The sequence below is a fragment of the Mastacembelus armatus genome, chromosome 14 (genome assembly GCF_900324485.2).
Source record: "Mastacembelus armatus chromosome 14, fMasArm1.2, whole genome shotgun sequence".
NCBI classification, from domain to species: Eukaryota; Metazoa; Chordata; class Actinopteri; order Synbranchiformes; family Mastacembelidae; genus Mastacembelus; species Mastacembelus armatus.
In genome coordinates, this window is record NC_046646.1 from 15,770,739 (window position 1) to 15,798,684 (window position 27,946).

The following is a 27,946-nucleotide window of genomic DNA, read 5'->3' on the forward strand; positions in this document are numbered from 1 at the left end:
TGCACAGCCATGTTTAAAAGTCATGTTTGTTTTCCTTCGAACTTAATACCTATATTTATTCTCCCACCCAAAACCTTAAAAAAATATATAGTGCAACATAGAAGCTTATTATTTGATCATCAATAGAAATATCTTAGGCCCTACAAAGCATCAGGCATAATACAGGTAATCATAGCTACAAATATTTGTTTGGCCAACTATGAAACTGACTCTCTAATCATTGTGCAGTTGTATTCATTCAATGTTTACATTCTTATCTCCAAACTGGCTGTGTACTGGGCAATGCGTGCAGTCATAAAAGCTATCTTCAGGGAAAGAAGTCCTGCAACAGATGATGTTACCCCCCCCTTAACGTCATCAAGAGTCTGAAGAGACAGGAGACACAGACAGCTTAAAGAACAGTTGCAAGTTTTGCAAGGTATTTAAAACACACCTGCCTGCCTAATACACTGAAAATAGACCAAGCAGAAAGTGTTTACCAAGAGATTTTTATTGTTACTTCCAACATCTACACTCATAGATGTGTAATCTTTCTAAATATATGCTGTTTTTTGCCATCACAAATAAATGTTATGCCAATGGGTCCCTGAATTATTTAACAGAGCTCCAGGAGTATCTTTAATTACCAGTTAGGAGATGGTTGTTTTACATAGACGTGCGACATACTTGACACAATGCCAGTCATTGTGTGACAATAAAAAAAAAAAAAAGGTCTTCATACTGTCATGTATTAAATACACAATGTTATGATGTACAGTATGTCCTGGTTTGACTGTGGCCAGGAACCCTGTAATCTTGTATGATTGAAAAACAAAGTCTGATTTCAATACAATACAGACTACAGGTCAATCAAAGAAAGCTATTTGGTCTATTCTTTTTGAAATTCAGTCCTTTGATGTCAGAAAAGCTAGTCCAAAAATCAAAAACTTTTTTCATTAAATGGAAATACTTTAGATACAAATTTACAACACAAAAACATGAGTTGCTCACATAATCACTGGTACAGTAGATCTAATGTGGAACACAATCCTGTTTAGCCTTTTCAGATCAATACAATCAGAGCAGGAAGGAACATGGTGTGCTGCTTTCATTTTCTCAGCAGTTGCCAGGCTGCAGCTCCTTTTCCAGAATGGTCAATACCTCTGTGTTTAACGCTGTACAGTAAAGTCCAAGCCTTCACTTCACAGAAGATAATATTCATTCACATAATTATTAAAAACTATACATTTTAAACTTAAATGAAAGTCAAAGTAAAAACACACTGATTTTGTTTTTCACTGATTAACCATGCATTTAGCTGCTGAATGCTCTACTATGCTCAACAGCTTGTCACTAGCTGTGCCTGCTGTTTGCTTCTTAGACAGTTTCTTTATTAGATTCTTTTTTCTAAAAACAGCAGCTGTGGCTGATGGCAGCCAACTAAGCTAAACAATGAGCTTCAAGGTGACCAAACACTCCACAGATGAAGGTAACTACAGTGTGTTGATAATTATCTGACACCTTTAAATACTGTAAAAAAAAAAAACCTGATCTCATTACACACCATAATACTTTAGACAAGTTGACAATGGTGAATTGAATTATCTTGAATGGTTTTGCAGTTATCTATATATTTATTTTTTGGTTTTGAAACCAGAGTCAGCAGCTTTTTAATACTACTGCAAGATTATTTCACACTGAGGCACACAACGTAGATCATATTTGAAACATAAAAGTGTGCAAAGAACTAAAATAAAGCCATACACTAAAGAAACTAAAACATCTAAGACGAAAATGCCTGAGGTCAAATACAGCTGCTTCTCCAGCCCATGTTATGTTATGTACATTTAAATATAGTTAATGTCTGTTTTAAAGGTCTACATATTTTTAGTCACCAATTCAAAGTAAATATTGTTTCTATTAATATACATAGAAAACTAATAATTGTATGTCACATAGTGACAATCAATTTTATTCCCTAGTTTGTGTTATTGGTGACTTTTCAGTGTACACTTCTACAGTAAAAACTATATGTAGAAGTCCTCATGAAATACTTTTATCTAAAAACTAAAGAACACTGTCGATTCATCATCATAACAGTCACCTTATAGCACACAGAATGAAATGAGTAAAGAACCAGATCCCAGGTTGGATCTCAACAGTCTCTTTCAGCTAAGACAGCAGCTATGAGTGGTGTGTTGGTCTCATCAGATTATATTATATATAGATGTTTTCTCTAACATCTAAATTATGTCATGTTTTAATCACACTTTCAATACTTTGTTGGATGTCTTGCCTCATAAATGCCAAAATCAGGTACATGTAAAAACTTTTCTTGTACAAAAACTCAGAGGATCTGTCTGACTTCTATTCTGGAGTTACTATACAGTTACATGCCATGTCACTTAGGAGGACTCCTCTCTCTTCCACACTATCACCATGTTCTTGTCACTGAGGGCCACCAGGTAGCGGAGCTCAGGATCCATTGCTACAGTGTTGATGGAGGGTCCCTCTACCTGTCTGCCCTTTCTTACTGGGGTCGGCCACTCCAAGACCTGCCAAAACAAAGAACACGCCAGTTTGTGAGTGAATAAAATTATGAAATGTGAGAATTATCACCTGGTTCTAATAAATACAGAATGCTATTGTAGTTTTATGGTCATTAGAAGGTAAACTGAGCCACAGTGATGCAATTACATTTATTTCTTTCAACTTTTTTGCAATAAAGATAAAGTTGATTTTTAAAGTTGGATGGTGCCAGCACCATGTAAAGACCAGTCATTAAATAGTTTGCCCTCAGATAAAACCAGACTTTTTGCAATTAAGAATAATGTCTATTACTGTTGAAATCTGGGAGTCATTAACACAACAAAATTGAACTGGACAACAAACATAAACAGGCAGATAATCAGCCAAGCTGAAAACAGTTTATCCTTTGAGTTTAAATTAATGAAACTACTTTAGATTGGGGCAGAAAACAAAAAGTGAGCACAGTCAAAATCTCTATGTAGGTACAGTAAATAAGAAAAGTTATTTTATAAACTAGCAAATATTTGAATGGTTTGGGAGAAATTTAATTGTTCACTGTTTACCAAATAATTTTGAGCAACCAGGTGTTTGATTACAACTTGTCAGCCTGACTGATTGTGTTTTTACTTTTTTTAAACTGAAGTTACCGTGTTCCCAGATATCAGCATATAACATGGGCTCCATGTTGCCACAACATTCAAACCAATAACTCTGCAATGTCCCACTGCAATATTTCAAAAACATTAACAGGAGATTACGAACAGATAAATACCTCTGTGGGTAATATGGGTTTGCCAGTCTGTAAACTCTTTTTCTGGAGGTTAGTGACGTGGTATGTCCACAACCTGCCCTGGTCATCACCACACACAATGTAAGCTTGGCCTACAGGCAGAGAAACACACATATCAACATTAACCTGAGTTCAGACAGGCCTTTTCTCTGCTTCTCAAAAACAAAAGCACAGGGATACAACCTACTCCAGCCTCTATCTTAGATATTGGCAGTGTTATTATGGGAGTATTTACAGAGAATTGTCAGTGTACGGTAATTTGTGCTGAGTTCTAAACCTCTATCTAGGTCACATTACACTCAAAGCACATCAAACAAAATATGCATATGCCACAAACAGCTGTAAACAAAATGTTAAAAGCAGCTCTGCTGATGAGGTGGTCTTACCAGGACAGGTATTCAGAGCCAGGTAGGGAACGTCAGTGTTGGTCCATTGCAGCTCAGCCAGAACCACAGCACACACTGTCCCCTTCTTGACAGGGTGCTGAGCTTTGGTCCTGCTCCAACTCCACAAGTATATGGAACCATGCATGAAGTTCTTGGAAGCTAGAGAAACATTATTGCAATGAAAAAAAAGAAGACATAAATAAGACAGAAGTTATATTCACCAAATATATGGTTGCATGGATGTTTGGTCCACTGGGGGAGTTATGGATCAGAATGGAATACACAACACAATTAGCTCGCCATCATGTGGCCAACTATAGTAATAATTATTGAGGAGAGCATAATGGCTCAACTTTAATCCAATCTTCAAATTTTAACCAAACTTGCCATCCGACGAGCCATACTATAAACATGGCCAAAAATAAATGAGGGGCATATTTTATATGTACAGTAAATAAAACTAGTATACAGCCTCACTCACCCACTATGTCATCATTAAGAAAATTCAGGCCATCAATGGTGTGATAGTCATGGTCTTTGTCTTCTTTCTTATATATGGGGAAAGTTATCTCCATGTCCTTGGACCTAATGAGGAAATAAAACTCTTCACTCTTCAGAACAACAACATTCTTAGTGTAGTATTTCTTTTACTTATGTAAAAGACCTGAGCACTTCCTTTACCACTGAACACAAAGATATGCACACACATTGTAAACACCTTTACCTCTTAGTGGTGCTGTTGGTTCCAAGTTGTATGTTGAAGCAGTGGAGGCCATTCTCACAGGCAGTCAGGAGGTATGAGTGTGGAGAAGTTGGGGGGAGGCAAAAGTGCAGAGGGGTGGCGCTGATCTCCAACACCAGCAGCTGCCTGCAAACACAGTAAAAACATTTCCCTGTATCAGTCTGAACATCTCTCCTAACCATTACATCATCTTTACAAAAAACAAGATGGCATGATTGGCTTAAAACCTGACCAAGCAGTATCTCGAGAAGTGTTAGTGACTCTTCCTCATATCACAGTGTAATAAAGAGCATTTCTGTCAGTGCAAGTTGAAAATAATAAAGCTAAAAATAGTTTAATTTTGTAACTTAGGTTTAAAAAGAAACAGTCCTAAGTTAGCAGAAATACTCACAAAGCTTTAAAGTTGTACTGACTGTCCACTCCTCCAATGTCCCACATGACTATCTTGTTATCGTATGATCCGGCTGCAAGAGAAAAGGTAAAGGCTCAATAAATGCTTGGTTGATGCAAGCAAAGCATGAAGACGTTTGTGAACAGACAGTGAAGTCAGAAGGCATGAACCGACTGTGACTGCACAGGAAGACAAAACTGGTCTCAGTGCAGACTTTATTGGGTAGTGTGTCCAGATGTTGACTATCACCACAATAAATGCATCTTTTTTTAAGGTAAACCTAAAAGTCAGCACAGCCCCAAACTACACTAATGAAGAGAGTAGGTAAAGCCAGTCGATATTAAACCATGAGGTTCTTTCGTAAACTGTGACAAACTGTTGACATCGGACAGTTTGGGTAATAATTTGGCCATTAAACTTACCTCTAAAATGGGAGGCAGCTGTTTATCTGTAAGAAGTAAGCATGACTCACTAAAAAGGAAGCTGTGATGGAGATGGCTGAAGCGGAGCACAGCCAGAGACTTGCGGCTGGCTCGGAACTCCCCGTAGGCCACGTTGTTTCTGGGGTGGATCAACTTGACGAATCCTCTCTTCCCCCCAGCTGCGAGAATGATGCATTGTTGAGCAGACGCCCCACTTCCCCTGGACATCAGCACAGTGGACCAGGCCAGGGAAAAGAACTCCTGTTGTGAGGACAAACACGTACAAACACTCCAAGCTTATTTTATGATATGAATAACTAATTTCATCCACACAATCAGTTTCTAGTTTTCAAATAAGAGTCAAAGAAAAAAGTGGGAGGTGATGAATTACAGTATTTATCTTAGAAATAAAATGTAGCCGAAGGCAAGTCTGATATTTAAAGCAAAGCTACTGTAGTTTTTCAGTATAAATAGTGCAGACCTCCCCAGGAACTTTGTACTTCTTCATCACCATCCCAGTTTCACAGTCAATTATGCACAGAGAGTCTCCACCACAGGTTGCAACCATACGGCTTTCTCCTCCACTGCCTGTTAATAAGGAAATAGCAGATGAGTTTACTATATTTTCCTTTGAAATCTGTTTCCAAAATGCTTGGAATGGACTTTGTGCATGCGTCAATCAATATGAGTGAACTATTTTTTACACAACAGTACCAGTGGTACCCAGCAGTGGCTGAAAGGCACAGGCCCAGAGCTGGGTGGAGAAGTCCTCTGGGCTGTCCTGTTTACTGTGGCACTGGAGGACATGAAGAGGCTTCAGACACACTGGCTGCTCAAAAAGAGGAAACGTGGGCAAACAAGGTGGAGATCGAGACATACAGTTATGGGAGGAAAGAAATTTAAATGGCATGACACCCTGATACAACCAGTAACTCAGCATTCAGATCACTACTTGCAACAGATCAGCATATTCAGTATTCCACATAAGACAAATCTTAGACTTCACAATCATTCTTATTGCTCACCTAATTTCTATTGTCAGCAATGCTTATGTGTTGAAAACTGACATTGCTCACGTGTTAGAAGTTATAACGTTTCCATGTTTACCATCCCAATTTGGTAAATAGCTCTAAACCCAAAGTATAGGCTTTTTGTCATAAATTTAAGAACTGGACACATAAATGTTGATCTGATGATGAAATGTTACCTGCAACTTCAATGTCTGCAGCAACATTTACACCAATCCATCCAGGTCGTGTATAGACATTTAACCCAAGACCCCAAATGTCAAAATCATGGTGGAGCAAAATAAGACATTTACCAAACTCATTAGGATTCATCCACAGGAATCCATGAATGTCTGTACAGTTTCACAGCGATCCAATCTTTGTAGAAACATGTCAGTCAGGACCAGTGTGCTGGACTGACCAATTGCTTATGACACCCCAAGTACCCTTTTCATTTTATTAAGTATTTAATAGCTGCATTTACATTACCTGTGTCTCGCTGCAGATCTTCGTTGCAGGCAGCATGTCAGCTTCACTTTGCAGCTCAGTGGCTTTAAAATCTTTGCCGGCATCATCCTTCTTTTTCATCTGAGCTTCATCCTCTTTGCGTTGCTGCACTTTAGAAGCTCTCCTGGGTGTCACTGGTCTCGTCTGTCCTCTGGTGGGCGTGGACTGAGGCTGCGCTTTCTTGCGTGGACTCATGTTGATGTCGGTGTCGGTCTGTGTCTGAGGCCTGAGGCGGAGGCTGGATTTGCGAGGACTGTCTGTAACTGGGGAGGCTGGGGGGTCTGTGCGTATCTTTTTTCGAGGTGTCATGCTTATGCTGCTGTCCATTTCTGATGTAAACTGTTTTCTCTTGGTCGGAGTTGAGGCTTCCTGAAAAAAAGCAACTGTGTGAACCAACTCCAGGACCCATCATTTACAGATTAAACTTTCTATATTTTCTATACTATACCTAACACAACAGTGTGGAGGAAACCACTGTAACACTCTAAAGGCACTGTACAGTTTGAGAGACAAAATAAGCATCAAGTCAAGTTAGGTACACAGGTCACATTACAGCAGGTCAGGCCTTAAAAGCTTACACAGTTGTCTTTTGCATCAGCAGACGTGACGTTCTCTGCCTCTTTCTTTGGTTCTGTAAGAGAGAGCAGATACTCCTTGGCCAGAATCTCCACCTAAAACCAAAGGAGACAAAGAGAACATTGCTACAAATGACAGAAGACAGCAGAAAACTAGACATGTCTCACGGTGTCTCCAAAGTCCTGTACTCACCCTCCATTTGGTGAAGTCACTAACTGAACTGGGTCCAAATTTAACTTGTTGGCAGGCTGTTTTGACAAAGTTTGTCTCCAAAGTAGACATTTTTTCTGCCGATAAAGGATCCGGAAGGCAGAAACTCTTCTCCCAAATTGCAGTTATCTACAATACCCAAAGACAGTTTGTACACCAACAACAGCAACAGGCTGCAGATTAAAATATTGTTGTATTACCACATCTGAAGGAGAAATATTACTTTCCAGCACTACAGACAAACTGTAAGCAATTTAGCAATGTGACATCACTGTGATTACTGGCACAACCGTCTTAATATCACAGAATAATCAGTTTCATACCCTGGTCCTCAGGTTCTCACTGTAGACAAAGCGCAAGTGGTTGGCAGTAGTACTGACATCTTTACCGTTGTAAATCTGCAGCTTGGGCAACAACACCATCAGCTTGTAATTATCACTCACCTGAAGAAAAAAAAAAAAAAGCATTAACTATTAGCCAGAAAATCCAGTAAGTAAGGCAAGTGTAATGTAATCTTGTCTTTTGGCTTAACCACAATACATATTGACAATCAAGAGATGCAGAATAAAACCAACCAAGAATTAATCTTTATTTATAGTTTATGTATAGTTTTTTTATTTTTGGTGCACACCAATATTTCAGGGTAGTTTTGCCCATTTGCTACAAATGATTTATAAACAAGCTCCAGTAAATGAGTTACAACAATGGTATGATCCATTAAGATACAATGGGGATGCCAATGTAATTTGCTCGTCTTTTACATTTCTGCACCAGAATTACTTTTGCAAAAAGAACCTTCATAAAATGGTGGGCAGTAAATAAAGCCATTAGACATGTTCTCACGGTGATATATAGATTGTCCTCCATCTTGAGCTCTTCTAGGTTGCTTAGTGACTCCAAAGAGGTAACATCCTCCATCTGGTTGTCACTGAGGTCCAGGTAGCGAAGTGTAGGAAGCGCAAGGTTCTTGGGCAACTCCTGCAGTCTGTTCCCAGACAGATCCAACCGCTCCAGAGACTGGAGACGAGACAGCAGGCTGACAGGCAAATCCTGGTGCTTCAGCCCCAGCCTGGACAGACTAAAGAGCATAGACTTTAAGTGAGTGTTTCCATTTAAGATGGAAATACATCAAATATGTATTAGTTATCTAATGACCTGCACAACATTTTTTAAAATCTCAGTACAATTTCATTAAAAATTTGAATTAACATGGATTCCTATTTAAAAACAACAGCACACAAAATCAGTGTCAATGATTAATGTTAAAAGAAGAACTTGCAGAACTTGTTAGTCCAGCTTGAGTAACTCGGTGCATCATTAAGACGTTCTGCATAGTGAAGCTCTCAAAACTTAATATGGGACATCTTGATGCCCACAGGTGTCACCTCTTTTGCTTTTGGGTGCTCCCTTCAGGGGTCACCACAGTGAATCATCTGCCTCCATTTAACCCTATCCTCTGTATCCTCCACACCCACACCAACTATCCTCATATCCTCCTTCACTATATTAACCTAACTATTAACCTAAGCCATAATATACCATAGAAAATAAAGAAAATAAACTCCTGTACAATGCTGAATCAGGACAAAAATAGGTTAAGATTGTGAAGCAACATACAAATCTTTGGATGTATGTTAATAGGGTAGCATAGAAAAATGTGTTCACTACAGCCATTTCCATCCTTTTTGTGAAGTCTACCACCATCTGTCTTTCTGCATTCCTGTCCTGCATACCAAACTTACCCATCACTTCCTCGTCACCTCAGTTTCCCTCACCAACATGTGCGCTGAAGTCTGCCCAAATCACCACTCTCTCACCACTAGGGATACCTTGAATCACCTCATACATCTCCCTCCAGAATTTCTCCTTCTCTTCTAACTCGCATCCTGCCTATGGTGCATATCCAGTGACAACATTCAACATCACACCTTCAACTTCCAGCTTCAGACTCATCACACTATCTGACACTCTCTTCACCTCCAGAACATTCCTAGCAAAATCCTCCTTCAGGATAACTCCTACTCCATTCCTCTTTCCATCCACACCATGATAAACAGCTTGAACCCTGCTCCTAATCTATAGGCCTTGCTACCTTTCAACCTGGTCTCCTGAACACACAATATATCCACCTTTCTTCTCTCAGCCAACTCTCTAGTTTTCCCTGACACAGTCCCTACATTCAAAGTCCCTACTCTAAGTCCTAGACTCCTGCCCTTCCTCCTCTCTCTTTCCTACGAACACAGCCAATTTCCACTGGCACCCTGTGGGTCAACAGCACCAGTGGCGGTTGTTGTTACCCCGGGCTGTGACCGATCCAGTATGGAAGTCATATTTGTGTTTTGCATGTTTGATCTGGCTTAAATTTTACAAAGGAGGCCCTTCCTGACACACCCTCTGCATTTACCCGCACTTGGGACTGCCACATGAAGACACTTATATGCAAATACTGTACAGTACAACTTTAATTACAATGGTTAGGAGATGACACTTACAGAGCAAACACAAAGAGAAAGAAAGCATACTTACTTCAGTGTCTTGATTTTCTCCAGTTTGTTGGTTTTTGGAGAGCCTTTCTCGAATAAAAGTTTCTCACTTATTTTGTCCATTGTTTATCTGTAGGGAGGACCATGGTTAAAAAAATAAGAACAACAGGATACCAATGAGGAGAGCAACTGTAGAACAACAATGTAGTGTTAGAGAGTTAATTGTTTCTATTCTGTTGTCATTAATTGCAGTGGTTTAAGTTTTAAAGGAAATGTGTGGAGTTTCTGATGTGCAGATCGCTGCACTTTCTCATTAGTATCAAATGTTTTCCAGATTTGCAGAGGAGGAAACAAATGTATGCAAACAAGCTGGAGTATTTTATTTTTTTTACAGATTCAAAAGTATTGATATAAATTGTTAAGCCTTAAATCTACAATATATTTTGGAGAGACAAACTAAACAATAACATATAAGACAATAATTTCACAGAGTACCTTTAACTCAGCAGTGGTTCTCCAAACATTTCATAACCCAACAATTTCAGGAACACCAGCCTGATAATGGTAAATGTGCTTATTTAAAATCAGGTTTATTCTTAATGTTATGTATATATAAAACATACCATTAACTATACAACAGTGCATAGTGCTACATAGAAGACACCGATTCTTGCATTTCCTCTTCAGCTTTGGTCTCCTGTCTCAGTGAGTTTAGTCTAGTTTGCAATTGTACTAGTATCACATGAAGGGCCTTTTCCCTTTGCAGCAGATTTGCTCACTTGTATTTAAATATTCAGCATGTGGTGTTAAGACTAGTGGGAAGCACGTCCTGTGAAATCTGCCTATTGTTGTTGGCTGGGAACTTCAAGCCTACTGATTTTAACAAATAATCCCCGTAAAATTCAATCATTTTTCATTCATACGCCACGTTTTGTTGCTTATTTAGCACAAAAAAACTAACATGTCCTATGTGATTTAGTTTATTTAGTAGCTAAAACGTTTTCTAGAATAAAAAGAGCATCACATTACTGAGAACAGGTAACGTTAGTCCAATTTTGTATTTACACAAGCTTCAAGCATACCTGTAGGTTTTACAGCTGCAGCAGTGGCTTTTTAAATAAGCACTGTGATTTTTAAATACCTTCGTGCTGTAGTAGAGTATAATGTTGAGAAAAATAACATAATTGCAATGTTTTGCTTACGAGGTTAGCTAGCCACGTTGGACGTACCGGCTGCCTTTTCTTTGACTTTTTGTGCTATCATGTTACAAAATAAATCTTTTTTTTTTTTTGTTTCAGTGCACAACTAAAACATATATCTTCCATACATAAACATTAGATCAATAAATATGTTAAGATTCGAGAGAAATTACTTACCAACACTTAACACCAACACAACTTCGCTGAACTTAGTAGACAAACCGAGCTTTCCCGGGGAAAGCCTACGTAAATCCGGTGGGCGGGGCCTAAATACTGGGACTTTGTACCCTGCGCTCAGACTGGCAGGCAACATCCCCCTGGCTCCGACAGGTGGCGATGTTCATGTGGTTTTATCAACCCAAGAAGAAGCGGCAGGATGATGGCTCCTGACAGCCGTGACCGCGTTGCTCTGTGTGCTTGTAAAGGTATTAGACGGTGTCTCTTATGCGAAAAGTTTACGGGGAGAAGCCAGTGGGAGGCGAGTGAACCTAAGGTAAATATTTCAGAGGAGAACATGTATTTACATTTCTTTTAATCAGCAGGAAAAGGAGATGTTATACACAGCTGCTGCTAGTACCACGAAGCTACGGGTGCTCTCACAGGACATTCTTTTCTACTTCAGAAGGTTATTACTGAACTAACTACCCAACTACAATAATTGAATAGATGTAATGATGTGGTTACATTATACAGTTCCTAAAAATGTGGGTTTTTTTGTTTGTTTTTGATTACATTAGTACTTTGTAGACTCATCTTTGCTTGACTATTTGTTATTGCACTTTCTAGAGAGGAAGAGACAAAAGTCTGCCAGATTTCTGAGCAGGACATTATTAACTCATGTCTTGTTAATGTGTAACTTGACGTAAATGTTTATTATTTGTCTTTTTCCTGTGAAGTTTGTGCATCATTTCCTCTACGATCCTGAAACAAGGCTCGCTATTCCCAAAGATGCAGCGGCTGCATCCTTCTCCTTTCCTGGTGTCTTCCTCTGGGAGAACTTCATATCAGAAGATGAGGAGAAGGAGCTGATAAGTGCAATGGACCAGGATGTGTGGAATCAGTCACAGTCTGGTCGAAGGAAACAGGTTACCTGAAAGGCCAATGAAAACCAACATTTGCTTGTGCAGATTATAACAAATCAAAATTATTATGGCATGTAATGATGTATAACATAAATACATTTATAAAACAGATGCACCAACACTGACAGGAAGGTCACAGCTGTCAATCAATCATGTTTATATTGACTGGTGAAATAAGCAAAATTATCTTGAACTGTTGCAGGACTTTGGTCCAAAAGTGAACTTCAAGAAAAGGAAAGTGCGTGTGGGCAGCTTTAGTGGACTTCCTGTTTTAAGCCAAAAGCTAGTGCTCCGGATGCAGCAAGAGCCAAGTCTAGCAGACTTCCACCCAGTGGAGCAGTGTAATCTGGAGTACCATCCTGAGCGAGGCTCTGCCATCGATCCACACTTTGATGACTCCTGGCTGTGGGGGGAGCGCCTGACCACCATCAACATGTTATCAAGCACTACGCTCACCATGTCCCTTGAACAGGGTCTGCCAGAGTTGGGACTAGCAGAGGAAGTCCAGGTAGCTGTGCATCTTCCTCGCAGATCTTTAGTGGTGTTATACGGTGAGGCACGGCATAGATGGAAGCATGCCATTCATAGGGAGGATGTTCACAAGCGCAGAGTGTGCAGCACTTACAGAGAGCTGTCTGCAGAGTTCCTACCTGGAGGGCAGCAGGCAGAGCTAGGAACTCTGCTCTTGAACATTGCTTTGAGCTTTGAAGGAACTCCAATATAAGATGAACTAATGGGGCAGAGGAGGACAGAGCTCCTGAGACTCAATGCTCAGATTTCTCAAACTGAAGTTTGAAGGTTGAATGGAAATTGTAGGTGAAAATGCAACGGTACACCAGATTTGGGAAATATTAGCATAGCTACAGTTAATAAACAGGACAGATTAGAGAACAAAGAAACTTAAAGTTTTGTTAGAGAAGCAATATTGGATTTTTTTCTAAAACCTCATTTCTAACACCATTAATGATGGTGGATGGTGGCAGGAAGCACTATCAAACCAAAACATTACATAGGTGTACAAACAAGTTGGGATGTGGTGACCATGAAGGCCATAGTGGTTCTGTCACATATATCATAGCACCCAGTGAGCCTTATACCTGTGATACATATGCTATTAGAATAATTTACAAGATGTGCTAAAAATTGTAGACATTCTAACATAAATTGCTGTCTACCAGTGTCAGCACCAGCAGATGCCAGCAAAATAATTCTATTTCAAATCCTGCACATTATTCTATCGACTTGTGTAACACTTTCAACAACCACAAAAATATTAAAAAGTAATATGATGAATTTAAAGTTTTTATCAAATGGAAATATATAAATATGATGAATATGCAAATGAAACCACGTAAACTATCTCTACACATCAGTGTCTGTAGGTGCAGTATTTTTTACTTATCTCTTTTTTTAATCTTTGCCTTGAAACAATAAAAAATATTTTCAGCCATACACACTTGCTTCACTTTGTAATTTATGATGTGCATTTATATTTCCTGCAGTTGTCACTGACTGTGGTGTGATCTTTTAGTTTCCTGGTGGGAACAAATGAGAGGTTGTTAGCACAGTAATAAAATTCTAACACAAGTCTAACTTTTTTTTTTACAACGTAATGGTGTATACTCTATGTGTAAACACAGAAAGGATTATGAAGCACTGGGTCACGTCACATGGTATTAAAAAAAAACATGAACCTAAAAATATAGAAGAAAAGTCCAGAGTGAGTTGATTTGGGAGTCATTGCCTCAGCATAAATGGAAACATTTGGAAATTAGCAATCCAATTTATATGAGTATTTTGTCATTAAATGTAATTTAGCGATGATCCCTAAATCAAATGAGTACGTGGGCTAGAAGCGGAGATAAAATGAAGAAGTTCACTGCCGTGCCTTTATTTTGAAGGCTGCTGCCGGACATCCTTGTTTACTCTGGCTGCTGCACAGTCTGTTTGTTGATCGCTCTCTGTGGCTTATTAACCCTCCGACTTTATGATAAGCCGGCTGGATTTCTCTCAGGGGGCTTTAACTTGCCGTCGCCAGGAAGAGGCAGCTGTTGTCGGACAACAGACACAACAACACACCGAGTATGTCCTGAGACTGAGACTGAAAGTGAGAAAGGCTTTTCAGATGTAGCTTGTTAGCTGGTTAGCTGCGCAGCGTACAGTGCACACACAGCCTTTTTGTTCTGCTCTTGGACAGCCTCTGCAGGGCAGATCATTACCACGGTTGAGTACAGATAGGACGCGAAACAGCGGTTGTTTTGTTGAGAAACGTGTCAAGAAAAAATTCCTGGTTGTCAGCCTTAGCCCCGGGGATAACCCCCGGTCGCCGATCGATTTAATGGCCGGAAATCCGAGGAGGGGCGCCGGTCTCATCGGCTTGATGAAGGACGCCTTTCAGCCCCACCAGCAGCCTCTACAGCCTCACCAACCTGCAGTGGTCGATAAGAAAATGGTGGAGAAATGCTGGAAACTCATGGATAAGGTATTGACAGTGTTTTCAGGTTAAACACAGGTATCACTAGAAAAACATTAACTGTGACTTCCCTCTTTTTCTCTATCACTGTGGCCAAAATTTGCTTAGACCATATCATTTATGGGTTACCATCAAATAAAATGAGTATTCCTGGTAGTATTATTAACATTTTAAGCCCATAATTAACATTTTATCATTTCACTGTCTTGGAGAATTAGTATTTATATGAGAAAACTGAATTCCCAGAATTGGAGTACAATGGTGTACTTGATGTCTGATCTAATTATGATTATTTATAACAAATTAGATCTCAGTGATAGTAATCTGATCATTTTTCCCTGAACTATGTGCAAACACAAAGGGTCCATGGAGGACACCCCTGTATTTGGTATTGTATCAAAGCAGAGGTATGCGTGTGGAAAACATTGGTTTTACACAACATGTTCAGTGTTGACAGTCACTGCAGTTTATCTTTGACTCAGTCCTAACTCTGCAAGACCGAAGAGAACAAAGCGGAAATAGATGAGAAGATATGAGTATGCAAAATATTACATCAAGAGGCCTGGAGTTAAAAAAAAAAAAAGAGACACTGTCAGATAGGACGAAGTACGATATAACACTACAGGCCTGTGCGGTGTGCAAAGACGTGGCTGTGCTGCCTCATGTATACCTACAGTGGAACGTCAGTATGAGAAGAAATCACACAACATGTTTGTAGACCAGGGGTCATATGTTTTCACGACTGGGTGGCATTACATTATTAGTGTATTTGTCCCCTTCAGTGGACTCATGCTCTGTACTGTAAAAAAAAAAAAAAACATCCAGTGAGTCTGCTGAAATCAGACCGACGACTTATTTTCAGCTCGACTGACCATATCTCTAAACTATGTTCCCTCTTCCCTGGAAATAAACAATAAATTTGTTATAATGTAAAGCAAACATTTGAATACACAGTCTGCTGCTCTCAGTTAATTTCCTGAAAACAACTGTACACTGCTGCAAGCAAGAAGTGAAAAACTAATCATATTAAAATTAAAGTGCTAAAATTGTGCGTCAAGTCGGTATTTAACACATCAGCTGAGCACACTGACGTGGGAATGTTCTTGATAAGTTGTTGACACGATGTTTGCAGAACAGGATTTGACTTAGGGTAGTATAAGTCAAATTCTCACAGCCAACAAAATGTAGGTACTGCATGTACTTGTAAGTAACACACCCACTATTCCCATCACTGACGTAATTACAGTGACATTTTTGTCCCTTTTGGATGAGTCTTAAAGGAAAATTCTGGTTTATTACAATTTGAATCCGATTTGGCAGACAGGGTGTAAACAGGCCAAATTATTATCCAGACTTACTGTTTTAAACATCCATCACAACACCATCAGATCAAGAGTTACATATCAACAGACCGTGGGCCATATTAGTTAAGACCCTAATAAGAAGCATGTGACTTCTTAAGTATTGGCCAGGGATATTTTGCAGTTGACTGAACAAATATTCATGCTTTTAAAATGATGTGTTTAGTACCATTTTTACTTGGTAAAGTCAGTGATACCCATTTTTCAATTGGTCTCATACACTCACTGCACTGTCAGATAAAGTGGAATTGATTTGGTTTGATTAATGTTTCTGATAGATGAGTCATTCCAAGTCCACCAGCACTACTGCCATAAAATATTTTTGACCCCATTTATTCTTCCAAATCATTGTCCCACTAGGCATGCTACCTGCAGCACCTGACGGACTGCAGGAACATTAACTTCTCTCAGACTTTGGACCAGTGACTTTGGCATGGGGACATTTTATTTGAGGAAGCCAAGTGAGACGACCTCACATCTAACTACACTACGGCATTCATTGCTGTTTAACCCTTAACCCTAAAAGCCACAATAAGCAATACAAGCCCCGCCCCTTGGCATAACTGACCAATCAGAGTTTAGCAGTGGAGTACCTGTAGACCCATCTGATTGGTTAATCGTTACATTTTAATCCTGGGCCTGGTCTCCTTGCATTAATTAGTCTATTTCACCACATTCATGAGACTTACATTGACACTGCGTCACCCAATGTAAAATACAGTGAGACATAGTGAAGAGATGGCAGTCAGCAGAAGGTGTTGCTCTTTTTTCATACCTTGTCATCATTGTTTGCATGTTGTTAATGGTCTGTGGGACATCGTGGTTCTGTTCCAGGTGGTGCGTCTGTGCCAGAACCCCAAGGTGGCACTGAAGAACAGCCCACCCTACATCCTCGATCTGCTGCCAGATACTTACCAGCACCTACGGACCATTCTGTCCCGATACGAGGGCAAAATGGAAATCCTTGGGGAAAATGAATATTTTCGCGTGGTCATTGAGAACTTGACAAACAAGACTAAGCAGACAATGAGCCTTTTTAAGGAGGCAAAGGAGAGGATGTATGAGGAGAACTCCCAGCCCAGGTATGCTATTTCTTCATGAAATGTAGAAAGACACATGAAGCAGGAAAAGTTTTGATGGTCATGATTGTATCGTGCTGCCTCAGTTCACCGTGCTGCTGCTGACTGCCTGTGTGGTATGAATTGTATGGTTAAACATTAAGTTATGGTTCCCATGTCTCTGCAAAAAACATTTGCATATATCTTATTATATTTACATCAAAGAAACAAACCTTCAACCAAAATACAATATTGTAGCTAAAACAAATCAAAGTGAGCCTACTGTCTCTGCTCAGCCATGGGCTCTTATTTCTATGAGGCTATGAAAAACAAAATTTAGAAACATTTCAGAGAGACTCTTACATTGCAGTGACCTGGTTTTTGAACAGTTATTTGGTCAACATTAAGTTGGCCTGGTAACATAATTATACCACAGTCTGTCACTAAATGTACATGTAAGGTTGCTAAGAGGTTTTACCATGTTCTATTTTTACACTTTCTATCACTGTGATGAAATGCAGCTTTTGACATTTGGAAAAAGTAGACCGGCCTTGCGAACGGAAGGCAAGTCCCTCAAATGTATAATAAAGACATGATTAAACTGTCGCAATCACGGCCACTTCCTCTGTGTCTCAGAAAGCCATTACTAAGCTAAAAGTTCATCCTTCCTCTGACGCACACTGATTTCTGTTAAGCTTTTTCCACGTAAATGCTGTGCATCAATAACTACTCTGAGAGTGAGCTTTATCTGTAAGTCTTGCTAATTAAACTGTTACCGTTGCATTCATACCCAGATGTCAGGGATACACTGGTCGTCATGTTCAAGATGTTCTCTTTAAAGCTGACATGGCAGCGTATCATTTTTGGTTCAGTTTAATCACATTGTTGTGGCTCTTCTATAAGGGAAATACTGATATTTATACTTTACACTTTTAAAAACTGGCTTGGTTTAGGGCCAGACTGTTTATAATATAAGGACTGTTAAATGTTCCTACTATTTTAACTTACCTGTGATTCTCCCTCTCCATGTTTCTGCTGATTTAATGTGGAGTCACATAAGACATTAAAAAACTGGAAAGATTTCTGAATTTCGACCCATATTAGAACTTAATCTGATTATGTCCAGTGCTAACTTGCATTTGTTTCTTTCGCTCTCTCTCTTTCTGTCCTCTTATTCAGGCGAAACCTTACCAAGCTGTCTCTGATCTTCAGTCACATGCTAGCAGAGCTAAAAGCCATCTTCCCCAATGGGTTATTTCAGGGCGACAACTTCAGGATCACCAAAGCTGATGCAGCTGAATTTTGGAGAAGGTCATTTGGAGACAAGTGAGTATTTACTTTGTCATATATTAAACATGTCTAAAGTCACTAGTTTGATGATTAAGTTTGTACTTTCTGTGCTTGTAGTTTAAATTTAACCCACTTTCTTTCTGGTTTATCCTTCTCTTCACAGCGACTCTGTTTAACACTTGCTGATGAACTGTAATCAAACCACTGTGAAGGGTTAGGTTTCTATAAAACCTCTTACCTTCTTTCCCCTCCATCCAATGCAGGACCATAGTGCCATGGAGGACGTTTCGCCAGGCTCTCCACGAGTTTCATCCTATCAGCTCGGGTCTGGAGGCCATGGCCCTCAAGTCCACCATTGACCTCACCTGCAACGACTACATCTCTGTGTTTGAGTTCGACATCTTCACCAGGCTCTTCCAGGTAAGGATGTGATGTAACAGCATCCACAAACTTAAACAGTAAACCTCTGTTGAAATAAGTCTGAACTCTACCTTTAAGAATTCTTTACAAAATCCTAAAGTTAGAGCACCAGACACCTTAAAACAACATGTATGCCACTAATTATGGAGATTATACACTTGTGAACAGTAACATACCATTTGAACACATTCCTGTCCTAACAGAACCTTTTTGCAACAGCTTTTCTTGCTAGTAGACTTCTTCCCTGTTTCGTTGGTGTATTGCGGCATTTTTTATTTATTTATTTATTTATTTTTAATACTGTCACTTGTTGGCCAGTAGACTAATGTAAGAAGCATTGGCAGGAATGTGTAACATGTCACCCACGTGCTTGTGCTTATGCATATGTTTTTATGAGCAGGTGACACAGTCATAAAAGGGCTGCCCTGTAGTGCCACTGTCAAAAATTCAACAAAGTAACTTTTATGCTTTAAAGATTAGAAATAGACACTTAAAACATTCACAGTAATAGCGTGTCTGGGTATCCTTTAATCTGACTGGGACATTAGAGCCAAGGCACAAAGCCTATAACAGATATTTGTATCATCAACACAGATTTTTTTATTTTTTTTTTTCTTTGGTCTGTCTGTGTGCTGTGTAGCCGTGGTCGTCTCTTTTAAGGAACTGGAACAGTCTGGCAGTCACACACCCTGGTTACATGGCCTTCCTAACCTATGACGAAGTCAAGGCTCGACTGCACAGATTCATCCACAAACCTGGGAGGTGAGAGACAGTTTTGAACCACAGATACACAAAAATACAGTACATTTACATGACCTTGTTTTTAAAGTTTCTGCATCAGCATATTATGTGGTCCAGAAATAATTTGAACCATGTTAATAATGCTGCTTCCCTATGATTTAAATGCTTTGGATTTCGAGGCAAGAGTCAGATTCCTAACTGCCACAGGGAGCATGCTTAATATCACTGTAGAATTTAACTTACAATCAGTTTTCTTTCTTGTTGGCCTGACTCGACGATTGATTTTTCTTTTCAGAACGTTTTAAGCTTTTTATATTGTATAGTGTTTGGTGCTGCCTTAAAAGTGGGGAAAGGGCTCAGGCTACATCTAATAATGGACTGGTGGGGTGAAAGATTGTTGTCTTTCTTCCAGTTACATCTTTAGACTGAGCTGCACTCGGCTGGGCCAGTGGGCAATCGGCTACGTGACAGCTGACGGGAACATCCTCCAAACCATACCACATAACAAACCACTCTTCCAAGCTCTCATTGATGGATACAGAGAGGGATTGTGAGTCCCACTTCAACAGTGTCAAAGCATTAATTTATAGGTTTTAGGGCAGATTATGTTATAGTTCCAGGGATGCCTGTCTCTAACAAACCAAAATAGGTATATATATGTATATAATTATACAGTGTAGCTCATTAATTACAATTCTGTTAGAAAACATTTCTATGTATTGGATTCAGCCCAAATAACAAAATGAGGTATCAAGTTTAGAGGTTATTTTAATGTTGCGATAACTTGGTGCAACAAGAACAGAAAGTCTCACAGCTGCAGTCTGTCACAAAATAACTGCTTTCACATGTGATGGAGAAATGTATGTGGAACAGTTACAACATTGTTTACAACGTTTGCAAACACAAAATGTATCACTAAAGATCAGGTTAGGGGATTCTGAAGGGACTTGTGCTAAAGGCTTTGGAGTCACATTCACCCCTTCTAAAATTTCAAGAACATTTTCAGTGGAAAAAGTCAGCACGTCGAGCTTTGATCTGTCACTTTTTTTGTAGACAAGTGTTACAGCATTCATCTTGTTGCAGCCTGCAAAAACATTCTTCACTGAAAATACATCATTCATGTCAACATTCCTCCACTGTGGCCCTGAAAGTTGACTGTAAAAGGGTTCTAGCTTGGTGCCTGGTGGAGGACAGCACATAACATTTTAGTTTTTTTTTTTTTTTTTTTTCCTTATGTTTTATTTTTTTGGCTAAGTTAAGAACTTTTATATACAATACTGACCTCTGTGTGGGTGTCTCTTTCCACATGTGGTGTTTCTTTAGCTATCTGTTCCCAGATGGCCGTGCACAGAACCCAGACCTAACGGGGCTGTGTGAACCTTCTCCACAGGACCACATCAAAGTTACTCAGGTTGGGCCTTGTTTGTTTGTTTCTCATCTGCAAACCCACCGAATCCTGTTCCTGTTCCCCTGTTGTTTTTAGCACCAAGTACTGCAAAAGATACATGAGGCAAATTAGTTATGATATATAGACCCTGTATTCCTCATTAAAATGATGTAGACAAAAAAACAGTGACATAGTAGATATTTGACAAAAACATTAATGATGATAATAAATAAGTGTTGTTAACTACAATTTTTAATATTAACAGCCTGTGTCTCTTCTTCCTTTATTTCTGTAGGAGCAATATGAGCTGTACTGTGAGATGGGCTCCACTTTCCAGCTCTGTAAGATATGCGCAGAGAACGACAAGGATGTCAAGATTGAGCCCTGCAGGCACCTGATGTGCACCTCCTGTCTGACTGCGTGGCAGGTGAGGCTCTCTGCTACACACTATGACATTTTATTACATTAGATTGTTGCAGCTAATGACGATCAATGAAGCACTACACTTCCTGCACATATATTTCACAATAAAGGCCTAAAAATAACACAGTTCCATCTTGGCTTTTTATTTGAAAAATATGTAAGGGTTGAGTTTTAATGACAATTGTTTAACATCAATGGCGCAGTACTTTTGGATCATTGCTTGTGCCTTCAAGCAACGCAAATTTAGATATTACTTGAACATGTGGAAGAACATAGTGGATTTTTGAGCACAGTGGCTATGCTTTGTGTGTATGCATTAGGAGTCGGAGGGTCAGGGATGCCCATTTTGCCGCTGTGAAATTAAAGGTACAGAGCCCATCGTAGTGGACCCCTTCCACCCAAAGGTCAGCGGGGCTTCCTTTGCAGGTTTCCAGGGGTCCAGCAGAGCAGAATCTACTGGGAATGACGAGGAAGAAGACGATCGCCTGGAGGATCAGCACCTTGTCATGAGCAGGCTGGCCTGCACCAAAGTAAGAGGACGGTTTATAGAAGGATTATATATCCAGAAACCTTAAATACACAAACAGCTTGACAGACATTTACATGATCACAGTCAGTCTCAGAATCCATACAAGCTCTTTTGAGACATTCCTGAGTAAACTACCTGTTGTAGAAGGCTCTTTATTCTATGCATTTAGATTAAAGTGCTGTGAGTTAAACCTTGTTGCTGGTACTGTGCAATATTTAATGAGTGTGTGTGTGTGTGCGTGCATGCAGATAGAACGCCCAGCATCTCCGGTGTCTCAGCTGCCTCCAGTGCCACCCAGGCTGGACCTCCTGCTGCAGAGACCATCCAGTTCCCACAGTGCAATGGGCCAGGGAGCCACACCCAAGGTATGCGTGTGTGAGCACACACTTACACTGACCAGAGTGGGTTTAGGACTCTCTAGTTAAAACTAATACCACTATGCACCCCCTATCTCCACCCCAGATGACAGCCACTCACAGAGACAAGCCTCTACCTCTGCCCCCAGCCCTGAGAGAGCTGCCCCCTCCTCCCCCTCCAGAGCGTCCCTCTCTGGTTGGCCAGGACTCTAGACTCCAGAGGAGACCCCTGCCCTCCACCCCCGACCAGCCTGCCTGGGCAGCTAACTACATGGTCCCACGTCCTGCAACCAAGGCCCTGCCAACCCTCTCCACCACCCCACAGAGCAACGGAACCAGCATAGAGGGAAACAAGCTACATTCAGCTACCAATGCTGTCTACTGTCTGGCTGCGAGGTAGGGAGCGCCGCTGCTGGCAGGTGCAATGAATAGGCAGTAATACAGCAAAACAAGAACCGAGGAAGAGCAAATGGCCCTAAATGGATTAATTCAAGTTGTGCTGTCATTACGATGGTTTTTTTTAAATTTTTACTGGGGTAATACATAAAATGACTTTTTAATAGCTGAGAGTCAGTTTAAAGATTTTAATTAGGTCAAAAATATGTTGAAATGATTTTATACTTTCTTTCTGTACCATGTTAATACCCTGAACTGATCTATCCTGAACTGGAATCTAACAAACCACAGAAAATTCATTCACAGATAAAATCTATCAACAGTACCATTACGTCTATCTGATTGAACTGTGCATTTTAAATTATATATGTTCTTTTTTTTTTTTGTCCTCTTGAAAATTCATCTGATTTATAAACTGCAGAAGAAAAAAATCCCACCATGCTTTGTGTTGTCTGTCTATGGTCAGGGCTCTGCCAGCATCAGCCATGCTGAGTGCGGAGAAGCCGTCGTCTGACTGCGAGGAGAATGAGTACATGAGTCCTACCTCTCTTCCAGCCTCCGGTGCTCCCTGGGTTGTAACGGGCTCCTTGGTGCCCCCACCACCAGTCCAGGCAAACCACAACAATGACATCAGGTAAACAAGAGAACAAGCAGCAGTGCAAGGGCTTCCCAGGGCCATTCATGTCCTGAAATGATCAGACAAAGGCTATTTATCAAGTATCTTAGAGTATAAATCAGTGCATGGAACAGGATTTCTCAGAACGGTCATGGGACTCAACGTCTTGAATCGACATTTTGGGCCTGTTTCCCTGCAGGAACGAAAAAAAACAAAACGCACTGTGTTTTGGTTCCACTGTTCAGAAACAGAACATTATCAACTTCCTGGCATTAGACTATTAATTTTAGCTAATAATTACGAATAATAGTTATACCTAATAAGCCAAGTGCTGGGACAATGTTCACACACAAAAATGCTGAATGAAATATATTCAGAATAGTAATTATGTCCACAAGGGGGCTCTGGTGTCTCACTCCTAAACCCACAAATATCATTCTTACCTGTTTGCTATTTTTCATGTAGTGCCTAAGAATTTCGAAATAACAGTAGAGTCCACACATAAAGGCTAGAATTATTACTTCTGAAGAGATAAACTTGTTGAACTGTATGATGTGAACATACAGCCAGATAGATAGCTTTGAGGTGGATTTAGAAAAATGCAGATTAAAATGGAAAGTTAGGAGTGCTGCTCTTATTTTTACTATATTGCAAGCAAAAAGACCTTTAGTCAGTATGTAATATTCAGTTTTTTACTTCAACTTAAAATTTGCAGTTAAAAATGAAAGTTAACAAAACTGTTTTACTTTACTTTTCTTACTTTAGTTTTTCATACTATTCATATTTATTCTCAGTTGCGCTGAGCGAGGTCTGCAGATTCCTTTAAACCAAAGAAAATGTTCAGAAATCAAGATTTTTTTTTTTTAGACAGACTTAGAGGTGGCGTAAAGACATCACAGACCATAGCACTCCTAAATGATTTTTTTTTTTTTCCCCCTCTCAATCTGTGCCTTTGTCCCAGCAGTGAGCCACGTGACAGTGACTCTGAGGACCCCCAAGTTTACGAGTCCATGTGTAATATCCAGGCCCAGGCTGGTTCGACTGAGATGGCACAGGCCTCTGACCTGGGTAACAACACACCAAAATATCACATAAGGAACATAATATTTTTCTATTTCAGCCTGTGCTAGTATTATCCTGGCACTCATCTCATAAGTCTAAAGTATAGACAGAGTGAACATAAGCTGAACATCTTACATAATTTATTTCATGGCTGTTACATCACATAGTACATGTATTTCTGTTTGCTTGTGTATTGTATATCGACAACAGGTTACTCATCATTATGCTTGTTTTTCAGACCATCCACATCATTCAGCTGTGGTTTCCCAGGACAAGGAGGAGACCAGTGTGGAAGATGTTTATGAGTATGACTGTCCCCGACCAGTGGTCCCTCCAGCCCCCACCAGAAGAACCCTGTCGGATGTCAGCAGTCCCTTAGCTGCCTTCAGCACCCTCAGCATGGACAGTGCAGTAGACGCCAGTATGCATCTTATTATTTACAAACTAATCTGCTGCCTCTGAGTAAAAGACATTTGGTCTCATTTTTAAAGATCATCTGTGCAGGGATACAAGCTCCCAAATCCGGATTTTTACCAGGTTTATAATAAGCATGTGCATCATAAATGCAACCTGCTGCTCATTAGTGTTTGTCTTCAGCTAAAATTGAACACGTTTCCCACTTTCACTATTGTCTCGTTTCCAGGTTTGTTTGCAGCAGGTGCCGACCCTGAACGCCCACCCAAACCTCTCCCACGGCGAGCCAACTCTGACCGTCGTCCTCGGCCTTTAAACCGTGAATTTCCTGCTCCGTTGCCAGATCTCCCTGGTCCCTCCTCAGCCCCGTCTCCTCCACCGCCACCTCCTCCTCCTCCTCCTCCTCCTCCTGTGGGTCCTGGAACCCTGGCCCTAAACGGGGAGATCGAATGCCTGATGTCCCAGGGCTACTCCATCCAGGACATCCAGAAGGCCCTGATGATCGCCCAGAACAACCTGGAGACAGCGAAAAACATCCTGCGCGAGTTTGTCTCCATCCCATCCACAGCACACATCGCCACATAGTTCCTCCAGTCATGTTCATCCTGTGTGTTGTCTCCGTCTCCACTTTGTGCCATTAACATGAATAGCCTTTACTAAGCAGGGTCACAAGTATTTGACAAAATGCTTTGCTCTGAGGGGTACTGCTGCATTCATGTCATATCAGAGAAAGAACAATGATACAGCTACATTCATTTGCAACTGAATTACCCAGAGTACATCATTTGTACAATGAATCAATTGCAACTAGTATTGATTTTCTCTTGGACTACTGTTAAGCCAGTACCAAGCAGTTGGCATTGCAGCCTCAGAATCTCCTGTGTACTCACAATCACCACTTGGAGATTGAGGTTACTGGCCCAGCTAGAAAGGAGCACGGTGACGTAGAGTCCGTCAGTTAGCTGGTTCAAGCTTTTAGTCCAGTTTGGTTTAAGCTCAGTCTCAGACATTAGATTGATATGACCTGAACGCCGCATACTCTGAGAATCAAAGCCTTTGTGAGCTCTCTGGAGCCAAGCTTTGACCCTGCTGTACTTTGCTGAGGCTGACTCGGGCCGTGGCTGTGTTTCCCCTCAGTCAAGAGTACATTCCCTCATTAAGCTAAGTGTTGAAGCTACACTCACGTTTCTGACCCAGTGTCCCACTGCTGACAGCCGTTCAGTTTGGTGCTTTACGGGCTTCTTGGCAAATTGTGGCATAAAAATATGTAGTGACGCAAGTATGGGCAGAAATTAGTGATTAACTGGTGTGTATGTGTGTGCACATGCTGATGAATGTGAACGTTCAGTTGCAGCGCAGTATTGCAGGGCTTCGTGTCGTACCCGTCACTGTGGTTCGCTCTGTTTCGATGGTTATTTGACAAAGTTGAACATGACTCCATATCTCCTCTCAGCTCCCGGGTCAATGATGGTTCTGTAATGAAATAAGTTTAATGTTGAACTACTCTCATAACATGTTGTGCTGTGTGCTGTACTAACAATGGCTGAATTTTGAGAAGTGCATTTTGTCATTTAATTCCATAATTACCTGCCACTGTTCGAGGTGGTCTTGACACTGAAGGCTGGTTCGTTTTATCAAAAGCTTCTGTATACGCTTATAGTTTCTTACTCAAAAGTAACAAGACTTTAACATGAGCTGTTAGATTTCGCCTCACGTTTAAAGATTTTTAGATCCGCATCACATTTGAACCCAGAGCAACTTCACTGGGTTCGCTAAGAAATCAGACTGAAGGGATTTACATAGAGCTCTAAAACAGAAGGTGGTGTGTTGTTTTCTGGACTCAGGTACTCAGTAATAAGCCAGGGTTATATGTAAACGAAGCTAAAGGACACATAGTAACGATATTAACAATGATGTAACATTGGCAGTGTTGTGGACAAGCACTAACTCGTGACTCAAGACATACTGTTACTGAAACATTCCAACATTGGGATTTTCTTGCTTATTAACTTATTCGCTTCAGATTTACAGAATAACCACTATGTGTAGTATTTTAAAATAGGTTCATTTGCAGTGCTTCTCCAACGTCATTTACTTCCTCTAATTTCAGGTTCTGGAGATTTAGTTACTGTAACCCAACTTTTATATTACGGTCCTGGATGGCCACTGCAGGAAGTTCAGACATTTCAAACACTCAGCACCTCATTAAAGTCATTACAGGATAAATGTTGAAAAACATGAATTCACCAGTTGGTATGCAACCTGCTAAGGAAGTTATGATGTTAGAGATGACATGATTAGCTCACTAATCAGTTGATAGAACAGTAAGTTCGTCAATTATTCTGCAGACTATCCCTGAAGATCAGACTGAGGTTGGTGAATCTGGCATGTTTTCTTGCTGCCATACAAATCTTACAGCTTTAATTGCCCCAAACCAAACTCATTTCAAAGCAGCAAGCTACCCTTTATGTTGCCCCTCAGCTCGTGACAAAGGATGTGTCGTCAGTTCTTAGGCTTCGTGCTCACTTGATCTCAGTGTTTGAACGCTAACAGGGTCTAACTCCTTGCCCACAAAAGTGCCAATGTGCGACAGTACACTTCAGGCTGACATCACTGCCAGAGGCAATGCTGTCTCACCCACACTCCCCCTCAGTTATTACTAAACTCAGCTGGTGAGCTGGTACTGGTTAACAATATGTGGTTTAGTCACTAACTAGCTTTTTCAACAGAAACCTGCCTACTAAAAAGTTGTTTGCATTGCTTTGTTATTGCTTGTGTAAATATGAGTTTATTTATTTTCTTTTTAATATCCTCAGCATTTATTGTGTTGCCATGTTTTCATGCCTAAGCCATTAAGATTTTTAATTAAACAGTATTTTCTTTAACATTTGGTTTGTGTGGTTTATCCATAACTAAATTCTGTCATATGCTGCAAATTAATTCACTGTATTTATATTTTAAAGAAAGTTTAGTATTTTAATACTACTTTTTTTTAAAGAAAAGTCCCTGTGTCTGCACACACTGTAAAATATAATCGTGGTTGGTTAAAGGGATTCTCAGGGAAATTTAAAGTGCTGTTGACTTGTGTGCTCTTCATCATATCTGTATCATGGACTG

At 40.2% G+C, this 27,946-nt stretch overlaps 3 protein-coding genes across 5 annotated transcripts; 2 read left to right on the forward strand and 1 right to left on the reverse strand.

Moving 5' to 3' along the window:
* Positions 1–550: 550 nt before the first annotated feature.
* lrwd1 (leucine-rich repeats and WD repeat domain containing 1) lies at positions 551–11,532 on the reverse strand. 2 transcript variants are annotated; one of them, XM_026327681.2, is made up of 17 exons: positions 11,399–11,464; positions 10,518–10,577; positions 10,066–10,152; positions 8,383–8,617; positions 7,863–7,982; positions 7,522–7,668; positions 7,332–7,424; positions 6,736–7,122; positions 5,954–6,068; positions 5,721–5,827; positions 5,290–5,500; positions 4,818–4,890; positions 4,409–4,552; positions 4,166–4,269; positions 3,685–3,843; positions 3,281–3,390; positions 551–2,534 (listed from the first exon to the last, which is right to left on the reverse strand). In XM_026327681.2, the coding sequence occupies exons 3-17, from the start codon at positions 10,143–10,145 to the stop codon at positions 2,385–2,387; spliced, it is 2,235 nt and encodes a 744-aa protein (XP_026183466.1). In that variant the 5' UTR covers positions 10,146–10,152; positions 10,518–10,577; positions 11,399–11,464; the 3' UTR covers positions 551–2,384. The 2 variants fall into 2 exon arrangements, with proteins under 2 accessions (XP_026183466.1, XP_026183465.1); XM_026327680.1 differs by lacking the exon at positions 10,518–10,577 and having other exon boundaries at positions 11,399–11,532.
* Positions 11,533–11,563: 31 nt separating this feature from the next.
* On the forward strand, positions 11,564–13,755 carry alkbh4 (alkB homolog 4, lysine demthylase). Its single transcript, XM_026327682.2, has 3 exons — positions 11,564–11,714; positions 12,118–12,306; positions 12,506–13,755. The coding sequence occupies exons 1-3, from the start codon at positions 11,598–11,600 to the stop codon at positions 13,025–13,027; spliced, it is 828 nt and encodes a 275-aa protein (XP_026183467.1). The 5' UTR covers positions 11,564–11,597; the 3' UTR covers positions 13,028–13,755.
* Positions 13,756–14,235: 480 nt separating this feature from the next.
* On the forward strand, positions 14,236–27,714 carry LOC113142626 (E3 ubiquitin-protein ligase CBL-like). 2 transcript variants are annotated; one of them, XM_026327677.2, is made up of 15 exons: positions 14,236–14,785; positions 16,972–17,219; positions 18,375–18,521; positions 18,749–18,905; positions 19,546–19,667; positions 20,059–20,196; positions 20,970–21,057; positions 21,329–21,460; positions 21,777–21,986; positions 22,234–22,350; positions 22,448–22,737; positions 23,204–23,371; positions 24,315–24,421; positions 24,654–24,836; positions 25,059–27,714. In XM_026327677.2, exons 1-15 carry the CDS (start codon positions 14,642–14,644, stop codon positions 25,412–25,414), a joined length of 2,607 nt encoding a protein of 868 aa, XP_026183462.1. In that variant the 5' UTR covers positions 14,236–14,641; the 3' UTR covers positions 25,415–27,714. The 2 variants fall into 2 exon arrangements, with proteins under 2 accessions (XP_026183462.1, XP_026183463.1); XM_026327678.2 differs by having other exon boundaries at positions 24,318–24,421.
* The last annotated feature ends 232 nt before the right edge of the window (positions 27,715–27,946 follow it).